Source organism: Harmonia axyridis, chromosome 5 (assembly GCF_914767665.1).
Source record: "Harmonia axyridis chromosome 5, icHarAxyr1.1, whole genome shotgun sequence".
NCBI classification, from domain to species: domain Eukaryota; kingdom Metazoa; phylum Arthropoda; class Insecta; order Coleoptera; family Coccinellidae; genus Harmonia; species Harmonia axyridis.
The window spans coordinates 30,783,164-30,800,335 of NC_059505.1; the positions used below are offsets into that span (position 1 = coordinate 30,783,164).

A 17,172-nucleotide genomic window follows, 5' to 3' on the forward strand; every position below is an offset into this window, starting at 1 on the left:
TTCTCCCATTGTCTAGTCAACCTGAAATGAGTTTTTTGCTCCCTGCCAGCTGTATATATGATTTTTCACAGTTCCAGATGGTTGAATCTTGGATTGAATTTCCCAAGGCCGTTTGTCTATCTATGATAATGCAAATTCTGCCACCTACATGTTGTCTGGATGGGCAGACTTATTCATAACACTCAACTACCAGACTTTCAGCCTGAAGCGTTGCTAGAAGTTGATTTGAAGACGGGGATTCCGATCATTAAGAGTACTCCGATAGAAATGAAGAATTCAATGATTCAAAAAAGCATATTGCGAAGCCTTGTTGAAGATTTTTATGTTTTATTAAATTACCTTATAAAGTTGTTAAATCACAAGAGCATGGCGGCATTCTTGTTATCAAAGTGGAAGATGACACAAAGAGGAAAGGACACGTCAATCTGCCTATTTGTCAACGTAATCAACATGCCTTGTATCTTGTAATCTATTGATGCATAACTTTAAATGTGAATATCTCAGTTCTTTTTTCTATTGCGTAATAGGCGAATTTGAGTTCCATGTTTGGGTTACAGATCGGCTGAATTCGTTGCGTCTTTTGGTGTTCCCCATGGATCTATATTGGGTCCACTACTATTTATAGTCTTCATAAATGATATTTGTTCACATTTGTTTTCCCAAACTTTGCTTTATGTTGGTGATTGCAAGTTGTTCCGTCGAATTCAGTGTGTTGAGGATTGTTGGAATCTCCAGGGTGACATAGATGGGCTTAATGATTGGTGTTGCAAAAACTTGCTTCCTCTTAACATTCATAAGTGCAATGTGGTTTTTTTTAGCCGTAAGAAATCAATAGTAGAGTTCCATATAGCGTAGATGGTCACGTTCTCAGCAGAGTCGTTCAGTATAGAGACCTTGGCCTTCTGTTCGACCAGAAACTTTGCTTCACGTGCCATGTGCGTTCTATTGTTTCGAGTGACTTTAAGACTCTAGGTTTCATCGTGAGAAATTCAGGATATTTCCGGGATTGAGGAACATTTTTTGTTTCATTCAATGTGCTTTTGAGGTCAAAGATTGAGTATGGATGCGTTATCTGAGTCCTGGGTATAATGTATACATCAGAGGTTCGAAAAATATACAGAGGCGATTCTTGAAGTAGGTATGTTAGTTTTACCCGATGGTGTTTATCCAAACCGTGGTATACAACATGATCAGTTGTTGAGTAGATTCCAAGGTGATTCTTTGGGCGTCGTACCTACTTAGGTATACTATTTCTTAGAGATATGTTTCACTCGTTAATCGACTGTCCCTATTTGCTATCACTTATTAGTCTTCATGCTCCTAGACTGCCTGTACACAGCCCAACTACATTTTATCTACCTTTTCAACTCTCTAACGTCCTTCTTTTTTAACCTCAGTATCGTATATGTCATGTCTACATGACCATCCAGGATATTATTGATATTTTTCATTGTAATCAATCTGATATAAGGAGGGCTGTTCTGAAATCAGGGCTTCACTGTGGGTAGTTAGGCGAAAGCTTTTTCTCAATGAGTTTTTGTTGCTCAACCCTGGCTCTATATGATTTGTTCTGGGTTTTATTATCTTCTTTGTTTTCAGTGTATAACTTTCAAGCTTCATTTCTTGTATATTTATTTTTCCATTCTGTAATTGGCGTAGGTTGTAGAATGATGTAATTATTAAATAAAATTATGTTTAAAGAAAGAAAGTTTCAGTAAGGAGAAAATTCTTGATGTCGAAAAGCTGCATCGGTCGAGAGAAAAAGATAACAGTAGAATTTTTCAATTTTTCAATACATTTTGGTAACGAAAATGTTCAGTTGAACATTTTTCGAAGCGGAAAAACATAACGAAGTTTCGTTATTTCATCAATGTTTTTCCGCTTCTACCTGATTTTTCTTCTGTACAAGCCTTCAATATTAACAATCGGTAACAGCTCTATCTTCCAGAAACCTTAAACCGACTAATATTAATTGATAATCAGAGATCAGAGGAGACTGAAGGGATACATTGGTGACAACATAAACTGGTAGTGCTGCATCCTAATTTGGCCGAATTCATTTCGCATTGCAATTGTGTCATTTCGTTTATCAGTGCTCCGCTTTTTGGTGAATATTGTGAGCAGCAGCACGATCAGACTATGTGTTGAACAATATCGAAGAATATAGAAGAGATAAAAAATAGCAAAGCTAGAGTTGAAACCAAAGTCAAAAATACATGAGGTGAGGTCATAATAAACTCGATTAGATGAACGAATCGGCCATTCTGGCCGACGACCAAGTCTGAGGCCACTCCCGGACAGGCAGGGAACCTCGGCACAAGGTGGTGCGATTCGAATTGATATCTTATCAAGATGTACCTTTCGGTTGTTGAACACAAATTCCTGCCATGATCTGGACAGTAAAATTGGGTGTTTTGTTTCGGTCAGAATGCAAGGGAACGATTCTGAAATGGGATATTCTGTGGGTCGCCGCATGCCGATCTCTGGTCTTAGATATAACTTTACGGCTAATATATTTTATGTCGTGTCACCGCTTGTCGTCGGCTTCTATTTTTTTCACACCGTCTGCCTTTACGACATTCAAGGGCGTCGGGATGGGAAAAAGTGAAACTTGACGTACTACCGTATTATGTCGATTCGCTAATAATAGAAGGGAATTTTTGTCGTGATTTTTTCGAGGCGGCCAGTGCCAACTGTTTCGTTGACTTTGACATCGTAACGAATTACGAGACAAATTCGCCTTGTTTTAACGATTACGGGGAAGCGTTTTCCAGACACGGGAAGTGACGGCGGATTCCTTTCAGCACGTTGTACACCGGGTGTGCGAATTTCGCCGAGGGAAAATCGAAAAAAAAATTGAGAGAATTTTTGGAATCGGGAGCTTCGGAGCTCTCGCTCATTCATCTGCCTGCTGCCCCATTATAGACCAAATAACTGAATATGATGTCATTGTTGTCGGTTATTTTATCTAGACTCGCGGTTCTGATGATACGATCCTCCTGAAATTCGGCATGATCATTCGAGTGATTATTTGACATTCACAAACAATTGATTTCAGCCTAGTTAAATCTGGTGTTTATTAGTTTTTTTTTTCGATATCCTACTTGAATTTTGCATGTTTCTTATGACGTAATCGGAATGATTTTTTACATAAATCTGGAAATGATTGATTTACACCGAAAATTTCAAATCAATGGAATATGTTGTCACTTGAATTTTCAAAAGTTGCGATGATTCTATCGATACGAAACTTTGAACGAAGTTTAAATAATATACATGCAAAATCTCAACCCGATCTAATCTGTTGTTACAAAAATATTGGGTATTTTTCCAACATATTTCTTGAATTTCTATGGATCTGATGATGTGGTTAGCTCGGAATTTAGCACGAAGTTTGAAATTCATTTTATTTCTACACCCAAAAACACGACCGAACCGTTTTTGTGGCCAAAAAATACTGGATTATCCATGTCGTGGTCCCAATTCCAAAGACATATAATATGTCTTGTTTGACAAATTATGTCAAACAAAACTGTCATCCGGAGCGTCATATGTTTAGTTGAAGGCATAGAGTAATAAACATAGATAGAGGGAGTATACGCAATTTTTACATGTCCCCCAACATGGTTAGATTACGTTGTCGGATTGTCATATATTTTCAAATCCACAATTTTACTATATCATTATGAATATATATTATATTGAATCAAATATATTTATTTGAGTGATTCCCGATTAAATATACAAATTTGAATATTTGGAATCCGATCTTTTTCCTAATTGTCGAATTTATTATAAACAGAATATTTATTATTTTCTGTATTTACCTGCTGAAATCCAAGGTTTGGCAACTTTTACTCTCCTAGTGTCATCGGTTGTCACGTCGTTTGGCGCGCTTGAAGTTTATTTTCTGAATTTCTGATATATGTAAGTATTTATCTCAATATATTTTAGTTAATATGAAACGTTGATTCACTATGGGACATTAGAAGTGCGTTCTTTGTGAAGGAACTCGCGAATTGAGTGAAATATCGTAACACTGATATGTTTTCATTTCCGCGCGCGTCATGTCAAATTTTATAGTTCATGTTGGGAACAAAATTTGCTCATTGAAAATGACATACGCTCCCTCTCTCTATGTTTATTACTCTGAGGTTGAAGGTAATTCATTTTTCAGTATGAATCGTTTATCCTACTATTGAACGTGTGAATAAAAATATAAAAAATTAGTACGTTTCGTGCAATGGGCAGATTATGGTTGACATAATCGTCCATTTGAACGAACAATTGTTAAGACATTGAAAAAATTCGAACAGACTGGATCTGTTACTGATGTCTTAAGGCTCATACATCATCGAAATGCACGCTCGATCGAAAATACTGCTGCTGTGAGTAAAACTTTTGAAGAAAATCCAAATGTATTCATTTCTCGGCGCGCACAGTATTTGGGCCTTTCCTACGACACGCTAAGGCGTATTTTGCATCTAGATTTTCATCTACATTCTTATAAGCTTCAGTTTACACAAGAACTTAAGTCAGCTGACCATGGCCATGAAATGCGTAAAAGAGATGCCAATTGGATGCTTAAGCAACAACATTTAGATGACGATTTTTCGCAACGAATTTATCACTTGGTGGCTATGTGAACAATCAAAACTGTTGCATATGGGACAGTGAAAATCCTCAAGTAACTGCTGAAAGACTACTACTACATCCACAAAAGTTACTGTATGGTTTACGATTTAGTCTGCTGGCTTCTTCGAAAATGAAAAAGGTGTCGTCACTCAAACCATCAATTCTCATAGCTATAGCTAAATGAAAACCGATTATGTTTGATCTGAAATTAATAATATTGAATTGGAAGAGATGTGGTTCTGGCAAGATAGTGCAACAAGCCACACATACGACCCACTTTGGCTCTAATGCTAGAAAAATTCCCAGGACGAGTAATTTATCGTTTTGGCGATGTGAATTGGCCACCAATATCTTATGATTTATCGCCTTTGGATTTTATTTTGTGGGGTTATGCGAAGTATTGTGTTTATGTCGATAATCCTCAGACTATAGACGGACGATCTGAAAACCAATATCCGACAAGTGATTGGTGAGATATTTCCCAAAATGTGTCGGCAAATCATCGAAATTACCTCACAAGGATTGAGGCCTGTAAGAGATCACGCGGAGGACATTCAAGTAATTTTGAATTCCACACATAATGTCATTATATTAAAATAAAAATTTGATCGATATCCAAATGAAAGTTTGTTTTATTTACGTTGTTTTTCGGAACCACAAAATTTATATCCCTTCATTAAGTATTTTTTTCGATATTCATGGCGAATTTTCTGTGGTTCTGGTGACGCGATGATATTGTGCATTAAGATTGAAATTGTTATTTTAACGAATTCAACAGCAATGTTCGAGAGTCGAGCCTACCTTGAAAATTTAATGTTTTATGGAAAACACAAAAATGTCAATTGACCTCAGAAAACTACAAAATTTGAATTCCACCATTTATTGGTGTAATATTTGTAATGGCAGTATTAATTCATAATCGGCCCACTCATTGAGTTATTTACGATTTATCAAGTGAATGGTGGGATTCTTAGAACACCTTCATTCAACACTGATACTAATTAATGTTTCTCTGAAGTCAAAACTTACGATGAAATGTTCGCAACTGTTTCTGTTGAACGTATGAATGGGCATTGAAGGATAACCAAAATATGCATTGAATAATAATGGGCATGGGCGTAGATGGTGAGGGAAGAAGTACGCTGTTCTCGACCTGTACACCCACTAGTTGTCGTTTCTGCTATGGTGCCAACTCCCACTACAAAATATTTCTTTGAGTAATCTACAAGTCCTCTATAATGGAAATTTGTTTGTTCAACGGAATCCTTATTGGTGACCATTAAGGTCTAGATGCAATCGAATATTTCACAGTTTAATGAGTTTAGGTACTCACGTATAGCATCGCCATTTTGCTCATTTCAGTTTGAGCAATATTTAAGGTGCAATTTCTGACTGAAAAGAGATCATTCTCATTATTACTCATAATTTTTCTTTCAATTATCCAGTTGGTGATGTTATCCTTTCACGTAATACTCCATGTTTATTGATTTCATTATGATCGAAATTAAAAGATATTTATGTAGACGATGGCGCTACGTACCACACACGCTCGAAGAGGTGATCCCAATTGGCCATCGAGATCTTGTGATTTGACGCCTTTAGACTTTTTTCTTTGAGGTCACGTGAACGATAGATTCTAAGTCAATGCTCCATAATCGATTCAATACCTTAAATATGAAATTCTTGAAGTTATCGGGGACATATAGCCGCAAGTGTGCGAGTTAGTGTTGAAAAATTTCATGAAAAGGATATGGTGCTGTAACCAAAGCACATTTGACTGAAAACGTTTTCCATCATTAATGTCATAGGTACCTTTCTCTTCACAATGAACCTATAAATATCCATTGACTTTTCTTGAAACATACTCTTTTTACAATATCAAAACACCTTTTTATAAGCCTTCATATCGCTATTCTACATCTATCTAGGTTCAATTCGACCACATGGTTTAGTTTTTATTTATTAGGAAACAAAGTTTCAGATGACTATCTCGATGGTTATGAATCCGAAACGTAGCCAGACTGCGAGAATGCTTTAGAAACTTCAGAAGTTGGCTACGGCATTTCTTTCGTTCTATGATCGGCACCCAACAGATGGCTTAATGGCTGTTAAACTGGCGTCAACCTATATTGTGCAACTTGACATCGCTCGTCAAAGTCTCATGAGCTTTTAAAATTTCCTTAGAGTAATAAACATACATAGAGGGAACATATGTCATTTTCAGTAAGCAAATTTTGTACCCAACATGAACTATCAAATTTGACATGAAGCGCGCGGAAATGAAAACATATCAGTGATACGATATTTCACTCAATTCGCGTGTTTCTCCACAAAGAACGCACTTCTTAGGTGCCATAGTGAATCAACGTTTCATATTAACTCAAAATATATTGAAATGAATACCTAAAAAATCAGAAATTCAGAAAACAAACTTCAAGCACGCCAAACGACGTGAAACAAACGATTACACTAGGAGAGCAGAAGTTGACAAACCTTGGATTTCAGCAGGTAGATACAGAAAATAATAAATATTCTGCATACTATAAATTCGACAATTTGGAAAATATCGGATTCCAAATATTCAAATTTGCATATTTAATTGAGAATCACTCAAATAAATATATTTCATTCAATATAATATACATTCATAATGATAAAGTAAAATTGTGGATTTGAAAATATATCACAATCCGACAACGTAATCTAACCATGTTGGGGACATTTAAAAATTGCGTATACTCCTATCTATGTTTATTACTCTATGTGATGAACTGACGTTAACCTATATTGTACAACTTAACATCACTTGTCAAAGTCTCATAACTTTTTAAAAATTTCCTACTCTGACTTCTATTGTCAGATAATATTGGTCATAAATTATTTGATTTTTGCAATTGACCATTTTTCCGGAAAACATTGTAAACCCTTTATAGTTTTCTTATTTTCAAATTCCTATTCTTTGTTACGGGGATTTTTTTCAATTTGTTTAAATCAAAGATTTCTCAAGATCAAGATTATATCAAAAATAGGTATTTAAAATTGGTTCGGTTATTGATGAACAGACGATCTGTGTATCTGACTTTGTTTCAAATATTTTAGTAAATAGTCTTTACAATACTCATCTACCTACTCTAAATTGCATTTCTGGTTTTGGAAAAAAGGGGTTCACAAAATTTTAATAAGAATTGATAATGCCTAATAATTATTATCAATTTCGAAATTTTATTTTGTGCAATAGTTGTCAGTATTAGTGGAAAGCGGTTCAGATCATCTCAAAGGCAACTACAACGTCACAATCCTCCACGAAGACCCTCTACAAGCTGAGATAATAATACCACAATAAACGTAGGTACAAATTGCCATAAGTGTCATCGATGTGAGTAGAATATTTTCAACGTGCACGTTAAAAACCGGGGCAGGTCCGGCCGTGCGCGGCCATCTTTAGCCGACATACAAGATCGGCCGACAATCGAAAGAAATAGAAAGTTTAAAGGATAAACGTGAATTGTGAATGACGCTGCATATAAGGATATCGCGCTTACGGAACCACCATCTGTCCCTAATTCCGTCTAATAACCCCGGAAAAGCGTGGTCTGGCGGCGTGGGACCAGTCGGAAAACGGGGGAAAATCGCAAAACACAAACGACCATCCGGCCTCAGGCTCCCCATCGGTCCAAGTACGTCTAGGCGTCTGAGCGTCATCTGAGGCGGAGCAGAAGACGCGATAACATTGTCTCACCTAGCGGGCGCCAGTCTGGCGTTAAGAGTCCGCATTCATCACCGACAACCTGTCCATAAACTCATTGATTATTCCACAATCAATTAAAATGTGCATACAGGACGGTTATTTTTTCGTTGTAACAATAAAATATCGGATAAATGGATGAATTTTTTGCCGACCTTCTCCGGAGGTGTGGCTGTATGAATTTGCATGCCTAATTCTTAATTCTTATATTTATCGGACCGGATTGTATATTTCGCTGCTTTGATCGGAATAGAATATTACAAGTTCCCATTTGATTAGCGCTAATTATAACTATTTGGGCCTAATTGAAGTACATTTTTTTTTGAGGTCTTGACAAATATCCCGTGTAATTTTATGTTGATACAAACTGGCGTCATCGCTTTAGCTCAGCCTTAATTTATTCCCAAAAAAAAATAAAATAACACGCTTCCATTCAGATCTGCTGAATAGCGTGGACTTCATAAAAAATACAAGGATCTTCAAAAACATTCAACCGCCGAAGGGAATTTTCCAACAGCCAAAAAAGGAACCTATTTGCGCGTTATTCGTCAATAAAGTGACCTTAGAACTTTATTAGGTGCTTTTGCGTTTTAAGATTGACCTTCGATCATCAATATCATAAACGTTTTTGGCCTAATTATAATGTTGTTATTGGATCTCAAAGGTAGATCAAATCTAAAGAGAAACAAATAAAATAGTTAAACTTCGAATTGGAAAATAAGTAGTTCCTTTGTTTTTAAATAATGTTTGTTTTCCTATGTTTCGATAGTTATTCTGCCACTTGGAACTTGGAACGGGGACAAATCCAACAAACCGAAGATAAACAAACAACAAAACAACAACAAAAATAAAAATCGATCCATCGATATACCTACTTGTTATAAATTATGAATCAATAAGATCACAAGATTTCAGTTTCACCCATTTTGAACCTTAGAATTTGGCGCTAAAATTTACATACTTCTAAGTTGTCAAGTACGTAACGAATTTAGCGCTATATGTACAGATTGAGTCTTTTACTTGTTCATTATTTCAACCGAAGATTCTTGAGGTAAAAAAAAACCTTTTTTTCTTTACCATTTTTTCCGATTCGTTTTTTTTCGCACTTAGTATTGCGGACATTCTGGAATTGACCGGACTTCGATGGAATTTTATGTTCGAAAAAGATTCATCACATCAATAAATAACTATTCCGAAAATCATTTCCTTCGATTCCATACCATTTGCAAGATATAACTAAAAATTATTTTTTATGGATTATTAACTGCCTGTATCTTTTCAACCGAGCCGAATCGGAAACAATGGTAAAGGAAAAAAATGTTTCCTTTGACCTCAGAAATCTTCGGTTGAAATATATGTACAATCAAAGACTCACCCTGTATAATACTCTGATTGTTTTTTGAAATTCATGGATTAAATTTCAAGATGTTCTGCACCTACCATATTTCATTCAAGCTCTTATAATTTCTGGAAACAGTTCTGTATTCATGACCAAGATATGTTCTGAAAGCGGCTTAAATTTGTTTCGAATTGTATACTACAAATTTGCATATGTTCAAACATGTTCCACCTGATACAAACGAATAGTTTCACTAGACCACATTTCTGCATAAGTTTGGAATATAATATAATGTGGGAAATAGGCAGATATCATAATAATAGATCAGTCATTCAGTCAGCCTAATTCGACTTATTTCTCAAATTCAAGTGGATTGGCAAACAAGAAAATGAAGGTTGCGACAAAAAAAACATCATTAATTACAACTCCAAGTTATTAATTTGGACGGAAAAAGGTTCAGAGTTCAAAGCCAAATATTCTTAATTTCGATGGAATATCTGTAAAAATGTGGGAAGGAATGTTGATATATGGATATTAGACCAATTGAAAATGTGTGTTAGATGCTGTTAAGTGCAATAAACCTGAATTTTTGCGTCGATATGTGACTATGGATGAAACTTGGCTCCATCATTTCCCTCCGGAGTCCAATCGACAGTCAGCTGGGTGGACTGCACACGATGAACCTTATCCAAAGCGAGGAAACACAACAGTCAGCTGGCAAGGTTATGGCATCAGTATTCTGGGATGCGCAAGTATAATAATCATGGATTACTTCCATTGATTACGTTTAAAAAATGAAATCGTCAAAAAACTGCCCCATTTGAAGAAATAAAAGGTGCTGTTTCATCAATACAATGCGCCGTGTCACAAATCAATGAAAACAATGGCAAAATTGCATGAATTGGGCTTCGAATTGCTTCAGCATCCACCGTATTCGCCAGATCTGGCCCCCAGCGACTTTTTCCTGTTCTCGGACCTCCAAAGAATGCTCGCTGGAAAGAAATTTAGAGCCAATGTAGAGTGATTGCCGAAACTGAGGCCTATTTTGAAGCGAAAGACAATTCGTACAGCTTAAATGGTATCGAAAAGTTGGAAGATCGCTATAATCGCTGTATCGCCGACGAAGGATGTTCAATGATAAAATCGAATTCTGCCAAAAAAAATGTGTTATGGTAGACCGAGAACTTTCCTATTGGCCTGTTATATGTAAATAGTTTTCGGTTGAAATGTCCACTTGACCAAAATATACAATAAAATCTAAGTGTAAGTATTATAAGAATACCATAGCTTATGGGCCCATACGCCCACTAGTATTCTCCTGTGGATAAAAAACGAAAACCTACATCTATCAATAATATCATCTTTCAAAAACTTCCACATCTGTTTTGAAACACCTTTTACAACTAACAAAATCAATTCAAAAAGAGCCCAACTAGCCTATAGAAGTTTTATATTAAAATTCACAAAACTAGATCAAATTCAGACATCGAATATACCGTAACAAGTTTGAATTAATAATTGCTTTGTTTCAAAATTTACAGAATTAATTTAACATCAAATTCTTCTTCAAAAAATCCAACAACCTCATTCGATACCATTTTTATTACAAAACTAGCGAAATGTAGCCTGGAACAAGCGCGCAAAGTACATATTCGCCCTCGTATTTGCAAATAGAGCCAGTCTTGCTATTAGACGCGATCTCGAAAGCGTCATCTCTTCAGATCTGTCGTCTGAAGAGCAAGCAGGCGGCATTGGTACAGAATATACCGTGGGCGGGTTGAATAATTAGTGGTTCAATATAACTAAGCAAATATGGTAACAGCATTTGTAATTCAGATGAGTTTTATTTTACGGCCGATAATGATAACGTTAGAAAACGTATTTTTTTATCGCCATTGAATTATTAATACGATTTTATGAATGAAACTCTCAGGTTGTTCATCCTTCTGCCTTTCATTCTGAGTTGGCGGACATTATGTACTTTCTGTGCATGTATTTCAACCACAAATCTATGCACACGTACTACTTCTTCCTCTTCTTATATTAGGCCTTAGCTTAGGCCTGTTCTTGGCGTTCTTTCAAGCCTTTTGCTTAGTTCTACAGACGTATTTTTATGTAAACTGTCAGCTATCTCGCCAACTTTTGGAGGAGCGTTAGAAAGCTTTCTTATTTTACTATTATTCGCGATAACTAACGATTTGGTTTCACTGTTCATGCGCTCATATTATACTCTTCTGCTGCTAATTTTAATGCATGTTGTAGGTTGTCTTCATTATTCGGTATTAAGATTTAAGTAAAATTAAAACAAAGGTAATTTCCACTTTACTATTTTATTGTATGCGACAATTGTTTCGCTGTGGCTTCATCAGGCTCTCTCTAACGATCTCTACTATACTGTTGGGTTAGTTTTTTTTTCAACAACACACCTCTCGGTCTGACAAGATCAAAGGCTTCAGCAGGGTCTAAAAAACACATGTGAACAGGTTTGTTGAATTCAGTAGCTATACAAACTACACGAGTGTCTTATTTGATGAACATAATATATTCGTTTGATTCACTTTCCTTGTAGTTCATCCATCTGGATACTCTATTGATTTTGATGCAAGAAAACTGAATACGTATATTATTGTGAATAATATTGGCATTTGCTTTTTTATATCAGAATAGAGGAAGGCAGTAGTAACTAGAGTTGACTCACTCACTTTGTCTACGGAAAAGTCATTGCATTTTAATGATTCTTCTGGAAAATCCAAGAATTCATGATATAAGATCTAGTTTCATTAATCTCTTTTCTTGTGAATTCCTTCAGATGTCGTGTTGAGTCAATTTTTATTCGAACTAAATTTCTCCACTTTAACAAGACAACTGAGAGAAAATTGAATGTGCAGAGAGCTGTAAACATTACACAATAGTCAGCGAATCGCGGATTAAGTACTCATCAATGCGAATTCTGTAAATTCCGTTTAATGCTGAAACTGTTCATCTTCCAAACAACCACAATAAACTAACATAATTATATTAAACGTATTAAGTTGAAACCACAAGATGAAGGTAACGGCACTTTAATTGAAAAAATCAAAATAATGGTACCTAGAGTCTATCCCTGAGGCACACCTCATCTTCAGGAATTAACGACAGCCACAATCATCTACTTTTATCACTGACTCCAGAAATTCCCCTGTATGTGGAAACGTAAACAGTTCTTTCAGTGAACACAACATATAGTAAGAAAATAGAATTCCGATAAACTAGATTTTTGTTACCTTCAACGGTAATTATAACTTAAACACAAAGGTAAAATCTATAAAAAAATTTGGAAAATCTGGTAGACCATTTTCGGGTACTGCGTAGAGTGATGTGCCATCTACCGAGCAACAATCGCAATTCTCAATTTTTGATGATGACGATTCCTTTAGAACTAAGTAGGTTGTTTACAAAATAAAGCTAGTTAATTTGGACAAGCCAAAGTTATAAAGAAATATATAACTATTATGGTCAGCTGCATACGAAATATAAACTATTGCAACAAATATTGAAACGATCTGGGATATTCCGCTCAAACAGTGTCAGCAAAGAACTAATAACTACTTTTCACCTTAACAAATTTCCTAATTCTCTCACAAATACTCACGTTCATTATTTTTGTTCCAGATCCTGACAACATTCAAGATATCGACATCATACCTCAGCACTCTTTAGACGATGACGAAAAGACAACAAAACGTAAGAAACTAATCTGAAATCAACCCGAAACCAACATATCTAACAATGATAAAATAATTTGCAGATTACGCTGCCCTACTTACCGGCAGATCGTCCTTGGTCCTCAAAAATGACTACCTAAGGCTGTCTCCCAACGAAAGAAACCGAAATAAAATCATCGCAACCGGTAGATTCACCTTCCATAAGAAAAACTTACATTATTCTTTCATCTTCTCTGACAGAGCACAGAGACCGCGATCCCTGCAGTTCATAGACAACGAAGGAAATATACTCGAAGAATTTACTCTTTTAGCCCAAGGCGCCCCCTTAGGTTTCTACCAAAAAACAACAAGAAAAGTATGCGGTTCTTGGAAAAGAATTCCTCGTCCTTACAGACGCTTGATGAAGCAGGAGAAAATGTACGTAGCTTTGGTTTGGGGCACCAAGGACTTCACAGAGTTCACGATCAGCGGTTTGATCACCAAATATAACCTTTTGTCTAAGGAAATGTTTAGTTCTTTGATGGAACCAGCGGCCAACAGTGATCCAGATGTTATGAATGGATCTGGTGGTACTGCTTTCATTTCTGTCTCAACTGCTATCAATCCTTCAATCTACATTTCTGTTATTTTCAACGGCCTGTTTGGGATCGACCAGATAGCTGATGTGCCTCTCAATATCACTCTTTATTTGGACAAGAAGAAAATTGTGCAGAAGGTAAGATATACTTCTTATTCGCTCGAATCGTTAAGATTTCTAAGTGATATTCAAATTAATGGTACCTATAGATTATACCACGAGTCAATAATGATAGCTATTATTCTCGATTAATCTTAACGAATCAAGCCGCTTAAGCGGCAAATATCATATATCATGATATCAAATTAATTACTGTTTTTATTTCAGCAAGTAATTGTGAAAAAGCCATCGAACGAGCTGAATCTAGTAGAGACCAGCGCAATTCTTGAAAACCAAGAAATGCGAGCTTTAACCCGAGGAAAGCTTGGCATAGGCATACACTCTGTCAAAAATCCAGTCAACATGAGATTATACGGACATATAGTATCCAAAGCCTCCTGTGAGATCTTCCAAACCCTACTTGCCAGCAACAGCGAGCACGGTCTGACAGGAATGGGCTGGTTCTACATGACGAACGAAGGTAACCTCAACTACAACGTGCAGGTGGACAACTTGAAAACCGAAATACCCAACTCTGTTACCTTGACGGACTTGACCACTAAGAGAAGAACCGAACTGGAAGATCTCACCCCATACTTTGAGGGTGGTTGGGCCAACGGTACCATCGATAGGATAAGTCCGAAATTTTTGGAACCCTTCTACTCTGGCAACATCGGTATCAATATTTCTATTGAGAAAACCTCGACTGTTGTCAAAGGGAAGTTGGTGTCTAAACTGGTGGCTGACGCTAGGAACTCCAAAGCGCCAATCTTGCTGAAGAGAGAGAATTATACGCTGCCACCGACAGCTGTAGGTTTGGCCTGGATAAGTGTAGACCACGATTGCCATATACACTACGATATCTCATTGAGCGGTTTAGGTTTCAACAATAGAAAACTGGACTTGATTTTGGAGTTGCTTCCCATGCTTGCTCCAGGTGCACCGGTAATCAGGAAACATTTGGATAGTTTTATTGGTAATCAGGTTGAAAATAGTCCGGTCGAGGGGTTGTCTAAGGAAGAATTAGGACGACTTGACACCGGTGTTGGCATCATTAAAATCATGGAAGACAAGAGTATACTCCTATCTGCTACAGTAACTCAGGTAACTATCAATTTTTTGATCGATTTTGGAATTTATTCTATTTTTAAGACAAAACTCGTATACTCAGTAACATTGGAAGTTTCACATCCAGAAAGAATTATTTCAACTCGATTTTTAGAACAAGAGCATCTGAAACATTCTATGTCAACGCTAAAATACTTTATGGCAAGTGGTTTCTTGTTTTTCGTTCGCTGCAATTCAACACGCAGCCCAATCCGAATACCCTTAACAAATCTCATCAGTTTTGGACTTGCAGAACGCAAAATTTTGAAATCCCAGGAATTTCACTTATACACAAGCTCTACGCATACCATGTATCTGCAAAAGCTGAAATTCCTATGAGAGCAACTTCGGCCTAAACTGCCAAACCGGATACCCATTTAAAATTTCATAATCATCGAGCATTAGAACGCTAAATATAGAAGTAATCTAGCACCCAAACCTAACCTAACCTAACCAAAATCAAATAAGAATTATAGAAGATAAAGCTTGCTGGCTTGCATAAAGATTAAATAAAACAAACAAACACGAAACTAAAATTCATAAAGCTTCTCTCTATAAACTCGAAATCGAAAAATGTTCTCAACAAATTCTCGAAAATCAAGTTAAAGAAATTTTTCTTTTGGGGTGTAACACCCTTATGGCTTCAGCATATTCAAAATCCATATTTATTATGAATAGGATTCCTCAAACAAAACTTTAATTACAGTTGCAAGTACCCTTCGGTTGCCGACCCCCTTACAACGCTGACAACAACGTGCCGCCACTGCTCTTCGACAAGAACGACGACCCACCTAGCATAGACTGCTTCTACGAAGGCAAATTCTATCAGGAAGAAGCCCAATGGACCTCAAGCCGCGATCCTTGCACCATGTGCTTCTGCCAGAACGGCAAGGAAAAATGCGATACCATGACTTGTCCAGAACCGGACTGCGACGAACGTCTGAGGGTGAAAGCCCCGGGTGAATGCTGCCCCTCTTGTCCCTCCAAGAGCTTCCTTCCGGAGACCCAAAGCCGAAGGAATCTCCCCCACACTTGCTTATTCAACGGCAAGCACCACACCAAAGGCAGCAAGTTCCACCCCTTCCTTATCCCAACCGGTTTTGACACGTGCACCGAATGCGTGTGCGATCCTGTCTTCATGGAGATCAAGTGCGTGAGGAACAGGAACGAGAGGTCTTGTTGCAAAAACTGCAGCAGGCAGGATTTCGACGTCAACGAGAGTTATCCAGCCGATGAGATGCCTGTCAGAAATCCTAACTTGGGTAGAAAGCAGGAGAAGACGACTAAGTCTGCCGATCAGATCATGAAGGAGGGAGGCTGCAGGAACTTGAACAACCCACATAAGCCGCATGAGAATGGTTCGGAATATTTCCCGTATATCGATTCTCTTGGATTCTACAAGTGCGTCACCTGCAAATGTAACGTAAGTATATTTTGGATATCAATATGATATTTACTACCGGGTTTTTTTTAGGGGTACAAACTAGTCTGAGTAGTGAAAGTTCAAGAATGAATGATAGTAACATATTAGTTCACTTCGAAATGTTCTTTACCGTTTTTAATTGATACTGACAATGAATCTATGTTCTATCTCGACTCTTCCAGGTCTCTGAGAGATCTCTTAGAAATGTTTAGCTTTTAGAGTTAGGAGAACTGTTTGTGTTCTTTGTTACTGAACTTCAGAAACAGCGCTGATAATTTTTACCCAATGGAGACTGCTCGGACAATCTCTCATAACCAAAAAAACTACCTTCAACTTAGGAGTCCTTCTATATGAAAGAATCTCGAAATTGGCATTAAAGCCTGCTACATACATGCAGGCAAGTCGGCCAATTGAGCGACTTGCATAAGAATGTGTAATGCAATATAGAGCTTAAGTTAGGCTAGAAGTTGGGGTTGTAGGAATTAGGACAAAACCGTCTACCATGACCGATTTTTAAATTTTGATTTCTCACATACATCTGTA

General features: G+C 36.9%; 1 protein-coding gene across 7 annotated transcripts in view; it reads left to right on the forward strand.

The window, feature by feature from the left end:
• Positions 1 to 17,172, forward strand: part of LOC123681349 (dorsal-ventral patterning protein Sog) — a 95,330-nt gene that overhangs the window by 76,195 nt on the left and 1,963 nt on the right. For all 7 annotated transcript variants that reach the window (XM_045619714.1, XM_045619713.1, XM_045619709.1 and 4 more), the window contains 4 exons: positions 13,371 to 13,442; positions 13,507 to 14,138; positions 14,328 to 15,203; positions 15,913 to 16,629. In XM_045619714.1, coding sequence (XP_045475670.1) covers positions 13,371 to 13,442; positions 13,507 to 14,138; positions 14,328 to 15,203; positions 15,913 to 16,629 — 2,297 coding nt within the window. The remainder of the gene's footprint in view (positions 1 to 13,370; positions 13,443 to 13,506; positions 14,139 to 14,327; positions 15,204 to 15,912; positions 16,630 to 17,172) is intronic.